General features: G+C 27.9%; 1 protein-coding gene across 1 annotated transcript; it reads left to right on the top strand.

Moving 5' to 3' along the window:
• Nucleotides 1–368: 368 nt before the first annotated feature.
• LOC111633432 (protein Mo25-like) lies at nt 369–5617 on the top strand. The gene is made up of 5 exons (XM_023377999.1): nt 369–517; nt 1014–1182; nt 1247–1372; nt 1442–1585; nt 1658–5617. The coding sequence occupies exons 1-5, from the start codon at nt 510–512 to the stop codon at nt 1838–1840; spliced, it is 630 nt and encodes a 209-aa protein (XP_023233767.1). The 5' UTR covers nt 369–509; the 3' UTR covers nt 1841–5617.
• Nucleotides 5618–8405: the final 2788 nt, after the last annotated feature.

The following is an 8405-nucleotide window of genomic DNA, read 5'->3' as shown; positions in this document are numbered from 1 at the left end:
AGCACCACAGCACTGTCTTGGGCTACTCCAATATTTCTGTTGGTATGAGAGTTTTAGCTGGCAGCACTGGTGCAACAATGAGAGAGTACTTAAGGACGCATCAGGATTTGAACAAATTTTAACTTGGGATGGATTAATATATTTTTTCATACATAATCGATTATCTGAACAACTCCAGCCCTGAATTGTTTCAGATAATTGATGCTCTACTGTGTGTGTGTGTGTATAAATAAATAAATATACATACATACATACGATGTATTTATAAGATTTTATAAACATTAAAAACATGTTCAGTTTTTAAAGTTCGTTAGAAAAAGTTTTACTTCAAAATAATTTTTAAAATTTTATAAATGTATTATAATTCATCATAAACTTAACTTTTACTTTTATAAAAGGGTAAAAAGGATGTTGCCCAGATTTTCAATAATATCTTACGAAGACAGATAGGGACCCGATCTCCCACTGTGGAGTATATTTGTACAAAGCCAGAGATTCTTTTTACTTTGATGAGAGGGTAAGTATTTATTATTACTATTCTTTTTTAATTCAAAATATTCTTGATAAACGAATATTTGAAGCTAGACACCAACCAATGCCAAAATCTATTGGGCTAGACACAGCTATATTACTAAATAAATTATGCAACCAATTTGGCACTAGAGGGAAGCATTAGGTGCCATCTCTTAAAAATTATAATTATTAAAGTTATTAATTAATTTAAATAATTTAGAACTACCAAAAGAAAAAATCGGCCTAGAGCAGGACATCTGCACAAGTAAGCAGGATCCACAACTCCTGCTTACTGTGCAGATGTGTTGCCAGTTATGCTATCTGGACCTCCAGTCCGATCTCTTCCAGTATATATAAGCTTACATTATAACCATCGGCAGTTATTATAATGCTGGCTGGGGACACATTCAGCGTCCACGTTCGGCATTGATTAGTGTTTAGTTTTATAGTATATCGGGTTTAGCAATGTTGTTTGTTTACGAATAATTGAATTTTAACAGATACGAGAAGCAGGAGATTGCTTTGAACTGTGGTACCATGTTACGCGAATGCGCTCGTTACGAGGCACTGGCCAAAATCATGCTTTATTCTGATGATTTTTATAATTTTTTTAAATATGTTGAAGTTTCGACATTCGATATCGCTTCTGATGCCTTTTCGACTTTCAAAGTACGTCATCTTTTAACTTTTTAAAATAATAAAAAAAAAGCTTTAAAAAAACTGTTATTTTTAGGAACTTCTGACTCGTCATAAAATACTCTGTGCAGAATTTTTAGAAAATAATTATGATAAAGTATTTAGTCATTATCAGCAATTGTTGAATTCAGAAAACTATGTTACTAGAAGACAGTCATTAAAGGTTTGTAGAATAACTTTGAAAATTTTATTATCAGTCATTTTTTAAAATATTTTACCAAACTTATTTTAGTTACTGGGAGAATTACTTTTGGATCGTCACAATTTTACCATCATGACTCGTTACATCAGTAATCCAGAAAATCTGAAGTTGATGATGAATATGTTAAAAGAAAAAAGTAGAAATATACAGTTTGAAGCATTTCATGTATTTAAGGTATTTATTATCTTTCAAATTTGGAACGTATAAAAATATTACACTACTTAAAATTAATTTTTATTTTATTAGGTGTTCGTTGCAAATCCAAATAAACCAAAACCTATTCTGGATATTCTGCTCCGCAACAAAGAGAAGTTAGTGGATTTTCTTACTAAATTTCACACTGACCGATCCGACGATGAGCAGTTTAATGACGAAAAGGCTTATTTGATTAAACAAATCAAAGAATTAAAACCCCATGAAGAGCACTAGCATTTGTTTCCCCCTGGGTTCTATTAATATAAAAAGGAGGTGTAAAACACAGACATTATATATAGAGATGTCCTATGGGCTACCCAATCAAACTGCAATTTGGTCCCAAAATGGTGCAAAATAATGCCAAAGTAAATTAGGTGATGCCTCACTAAGCTTTTTTCCCCCTTCGAGCTCGAATCACCTATACATAGTTGGCACATATGCCAATGCACGCCGTGCATTTCTCGGTTCTGCTGACTTGTGTTTGACAATTCAGACCGACTAGAATTAAGCACTTAAAATTGTAATAATAAAATTTCTGTCATAAATATCAATGAGGTAACATAACAGAAGGTAAAATGCTCAAAATTGTAAAATATTACTGTAAAAAGGCATTAATGGCGGCATTGCATCTTCAAAGTCTGCTATATTCTGGCAAGAATCTTGAAAATGAACTCCACCTGTAAAATGTTAAAATATTATAGCTTAAAATAATAAACTAGTTTTTCTAATATAATTATTTTTGTTGTCTAATATTTCTAAGAAAAGAGAGAGTATATATAAATTATATATATATATAAAACTAAAACAACCTTGAAGACTTTCCTTCAAAATAGTTATTTTTCCCTTTAATTTGATTATTAAAATATTGGTGCACAATTCTAGTTTACTGAATTATTATTTAACTTTAGAAAATAGCAAGAGATTACTAAACAGTGTTTTGTAAAAAAACAAAAAAATAAAGCACATCTTTTGTGATATAGAGTGGCTTTTAGATTATGAAATCTGGCAGTTGATTGTGTCTGGAAGCATATTTTTGTTATCTTAACCAAGCATTTAACAGAATACATCAATGGGGAAAATAGTAAAACTAGTTAGTTGTTTGTCTGGAAATTTTTTCTTTTGCTTTTAATAGTTAATATTTACGTTTCGGAAATTATATAAAATATGCTTGTTCGGTTTTGTATACATGTTTTTTTATACTTTTCCCACTAAAACTCTTGCCTATTGTTTTTTGTTAGTATTTTGGTACATATCTGTATATTGCACTTTTATTTCAATCTAGAATTGTTTTAGTAATGTTCTAAATGTTAGTATTTTTGTATCGTGCACGATAAAATGTTATCTTACCATAAAAACGTAATAGATAATACAATAAAATGTAACCCGATCCGGAAGTCTAACCATTATTATAGATTCAGTGACTTGTAAAATAAATAAATATAAATAAAATATATATATATATAAATATACTATATATATACACATATTACATATATATACATACAACTTCTTTCAAATTATGTGGTCATCTGTGAATTTCTTAGATAGTTGCATATCAAACATTGTTGAAGTACTTAGACCTTAATGGTAATGCAATGTTCAATTAACAGTCACCATATTGTTGGTGTCATTCTTTTTATATTGTGTCATTTTATTAAGTCTTATTAAAAATGCCATTTCTGGATGTGTTTTAATGTTTCTCTACAAAATTTTTTAACATGGATAATTTTGAAAGTTATCTGTGGACATCAACAGTTTGGTCATACCATATGAATGTTATTTAATATTCTTCTGTAAAATGTTATCAACATTCTATTTTTTATTTCATTCAACACAAATTACTAGTATTTTAAAGTATAAATCAATAGTACTTAAAGTGTTATTTATGGAAAGGTGTTGTTTAAGAATATTTGAACTTTTGTGCAAAAATTGTATAACTTGACAAGTGATGATATTTTGTGGCACAATCTGCCATATATATGTGTGAATTGTGTCAACTTTGTGAAAGATTTTAAAAATTGTTGTTGTTTTATTAGAATATCAAATGTTGTATTTGAAGTCTGTATTAAATTTAAATGGTTAATAATTTTAAAAATTGATAATTTAGATATTATGAGATATTATAGAGCAAATTCATTTAATAAAAGATAATTTCAGTATTACAAATATATTTAGAAAATTATTTTATTTAACTGTTGTCATTCCTGTAGCTGTTTTGATCATTATTTTGTTAAAATTTTACCTTTTCTTATTATATATGTTCATTAATAATCAGTATCATGATGAAATGTGTATTCAACAGATGTGCCACTATTAGTGCCAAAGTTTGATGATAATCTTTAAATCTAAAATTGTGTGAATATGCATTACTTGGAATTTCCTTGTAAATCTTGTTGTATAAGAAAGTTAGTATAGTGAATTATTGTGTATATTTGTTACATATTCACAGAAAAAAGAAAGAAAAAAAAGCAATTTAGAGATGGTTTTGAAACAGTTGTGCTGATTAGTCTGTCTTGTTAACATGCTCATTTATTCTTAAATATAAAAATAATAATAATAATATGTCTTGTTTTTATATTAATTGAATAGTAATCTTTGTTTTCCAGTATTCCTAAGATGTTACCATTCCGAAATTGAAGTTGTTAAAGTTTAGAAATAAATGGGTAGTTTTCTGAAATATTTTCTAATGTGATTCTTACTAAATTGTTTCTAACCATGTCATGTTTTCCCTTCCCTATTACTTCATTGTGATAGCAAAAATTACAAATAAATTTTAAAGTCGTATTTAATATCACTTCAAGTGATTTTAGTAGAATAAAAATTTTCATTGATTGTTAAATTAATTGTATTAATAATTGTATTGATGATTGTGTTATGTATTATTATGGGGTTTAAACCAAGTTTATGCATAGATCTTGCTGAGATTACACTAATGTGTTTTATAAGCAATCCTGCCGCATCATTGTTGTGAACAATTTGCCTCCATCTTACATTATTGATTATCATCAAAAATTTTTTTACTTAAAAAAATGTGCAAAGCATATTACATAAACAAGATAAAATGCATTAATTAGTAAATGTAGAATATAAGTTACAATATACCTGCTGTAAAATGTGACAGAAATAAGATTTTAATATAGAAAAATTATCGTTGCTTATTTAATGTATTTTTGAGTGTTTTTATAGTGAATTTGTTATGAAAGTACAGAAATCTTCCATTAAAAATGAAAATTAGTCCATAATTTGTAAAAATGAAAGCCTTTTTTTGTTGTATATATATCAATGTTTCTCAACCCTTATATATTTGGGCTGGTAAATTTATTCAAAAAAATACATTGAAAATAATGTAACAGATGGCAAAATATACTATATTTATTTATACTATATATGTATATAAATGACATGTATAAAAGTTTAAATACTTACTTGTTTTGTGAATTAAAAGAATAAGTAAATTCATTAACCTCAAATTCACTGTGGAAAATAGTCAAACAAACTTTTTAAACTAATATAGAAATTTTAAAAAACCTGTTAAAACATCTTAAAAATCTATTATTATTCTGATTTCCTTACTTTGTTTTATTTTACTTATTATATATCAGAAAACCAAGCCCAACTCAGCCCAGTGGTTGAGAAATATTATCTATTATAAAGATCTCGAACATAGTCATATTTTAACAATCATTTATATTTAAAAGCAGTCTGTTGAAATGGCTACTACTATTTCCTGTATGTATATACTGTCTTGCCAAAAGTTGTATATATTTGTCATGTCGTTTTAGGGTTATATTGTTGATGTTTTTCATTACAAGGTTTGTTGTTAATTAGAATCCATGTTGTCATGTCTGTGGACTTTAGAAAGGCTGATTTATTAATCAAGAAAATTGTTATTGTGCATGTATTTTTGATTCTTATTATACATGTACTAGGCCATAATCAAGGTAGTGTGTGCAGTTTTTTCTTCATTGTGTTTTTAAACGGAATATGGTTCAATAAAGGCTGTTAATGTTATTCTGTACCATGAGTGCTTTAAATCTTAAATAATTTTGATTAAAACACAAATAATTATTAAAAAACCATTATATTTTGAGTAAAAAACAAAAATTATATTTGAGATTACTTGACAATTAATAATGTATATAATATAAATTCAACAAATATAAAATTTTATGTTTATGAAATTTTTGTTTTTATTTTAGAATTCAAATTTACTTTTTTCATATATGATCAAGACATATTAAAAATAATAATAAGTTTAAAAATAAATAAAAAAGTTGGTGGAATGCAAAGTCCATCACATTTATTTTAACCTGTTAGTTGAAATATATTTTTAAAAAATTGTTTTGACAAAACAGCAAACTATCTAACATAAAGAAATGTGTGCTTTAAAAAACAGATATGGGTTGATTTATAGGAGTAAACATAAAAGCAATATAAAACAGAATAAAAATGTTATCTGAAAACAAAAAAAATTGCATGATAACAGTATATAAAAAGTCGTATGTGAAGGATGTTGTTAATGTTTATGTACGTTAGTAAGTTGTATGGTTTATATAATCTCTTAGCAATAATTTATGTTCTGAATAAAAACGATTTTTCCTGTTTAAATAATTTAACTAAATAAACAATTTTTTAGCATTTCTTTTTAAAAATAACACACCCAATTCATCTATAAAGAGAAGGGGTGAAAATGACAGATTTAAGTTATTTAAAACATAAATATATATATAAAATATTAAAAAGATTCCATTTTACATATGAAAACATCTTTTCATATGTAAAATCTTAATGAAAAGATTTTCTTCCCATTAAAATTTCCTGATGAAGACATAACTGTCATACTTCCTCTAAAATATTTCATTGGAAGATTAAGAAAATAACGAACGCCACCAGCAAAACAATTTATCCCAAGTTAAGTAGGCGACATTATTGTATGTAATTAAGAAGAGCGTTAAGCTAGCATACGGAATGCATTCATAACCAGGGCCATCGAGAGCTTATATGGGCCTAGAGCCCATTTGTCTTTTTTTTTTTTTTTTTGTACAAATGAAATACGCGGAATATTCCTTTATTAATAAAAAACAGTTTTAAAAATTTTCTGTTAGTAAAAGTAATATTAACTTATAGGAGTAGGAACAGAACCGGTTTTAGACTTTGTTGCCTTACGCTATAACATGCAAAAGGCACTTCCACCAAATAGTAATGGGCTGTACAGTGTAGCCCATACAGTGGCGCACTCAAGATTTAATCTTGAAGAAGCCGAGTTGAACGGATAAAACATTTTTAATGCGGAATTCAATAAAATTTCCACCCTATGTGGTCGCTAATTCATAAGTAATAAGACTATAGAAATAGAAGATGACACAATATAAACAAAAAAATGTATTTTAATTAGGAAAAAATTTTTGAAGGATGCCGGGCCCCTTGGCCCCCTTCGAGTGTGCCACTGGCAATATGTATATAAACTGTCATTGAGAATGACGGGTGGAAAAAGCCTGAGGAAATTTTCATGTGGTGGCCGTCCCTCACCACTCGGTAGCCCCATTGTGGGCCTGGCTCAACCCAAAAGAGGCCCTCTTAGTATTCACAGGGCGGAAAGTCTTTGAGAATAGGAGGCCTTAAGCTATAGCTTACATGTAAACCCAAGTTTTAGACTAGGGTCCCATTTCCAGGACTTAAAGAAAAGCCCCCTACCGGCGGCCTTGTTCACGACGAATTTAGCTATAAATAATTATTTCAAATATTTTATACTTTCAGGAAGAAAATTTCATTCGGACTTTCGCAATTTTTATTAAATTATAGAAAATTTAAACAGAGATTGCGTCAGTATTATTTTTTTAAGACTTCGAAATTTAGAAATGTCATTTGCGTTTAAACCGGACAAATAATTTCCGCCGTTTTTATTCGATAATAAATCCCGAAGTAATAAAATAACAATAATTCACATTGATATAAAAACTTGACAAAGCCAAAAATATCGATTTTGTCATTATCTAATTCTCACCTTGTCACAAAATTTCCATTAGATACAATCTCCTCGGATAAAATTGCAGGCGACAAAATGTCGTTTTTGTTACGTCATCAGCGTTATAAACGGGAATTATCAAATTACTCTTTAAACGATAAATAAAAATATGATTATATAGTTAAAATGTAAATCTATCTTGTTTTTACATATTTATAAAATNAATTTTTTAAAATTAAATGTTCATCCTTTAGATACAGAAGCAGGCGACCGTTGTTACTAATTACGTCATTGGCGATATAAGCGATTGCCAAATTTTTAATCGAAAAATAGATATTAATAATTTTATTTTAAATAAATTATACAATATAGGTCAAGTTTTATTTATAAAAAGCATTATATCTGTATATTAAAATGGCGCCATCTATGAATAAATAAATCACTAAAATTATTTTTAAATATTTTTAGAATTTTTATATTTAAAAAAAAAAATGTACATATGAACTTTTAGAATCTGTTTGCGTGATCAAACTGTACAGAAATGCTTAATTTCCATTGTGTTTGTATACCGGTGTTCATTACTCTCCATCGATGTCATTTGTGATTACTGAAAATGGCAAAACTTGATCTTACATCACCGCTTCAAATTTACATTCAAACATTAATAAATACAGTTGATTAATATGCAAAAATATGGATTTCGCGGAAGATTATGCGTTAATTTTCCACCGTAATGGTCATTTCCATCTCATAATTTAGTTCTGCTGTTGTTGGCACTTGGAACGAGGAAACGATCATTTCTCCTTCTTTTCTTTTTTCCAATGTTTCTTGGCG

Source organism: Centruroides sculpturatus, unplaced genomic scaffold, assembly GCF_000671375.1.
Source record: "Centruroides sculpturatus isolate CEXI.00-Female unplaced genomic scaffold, Cexi_2.0 scaffold890, whole genome shotgun sequence".
Taxonomy (NCBI): domain Eukaryota; kingdom Metazoa; phylum Arthropoda; class Arachnida; order Scorpiones; family Buthidae; genus Centruroides; species Centruroides sculpturatus.
This window is presented reverse-complemented; position numbering and strand designations above follow the sequence as displayed.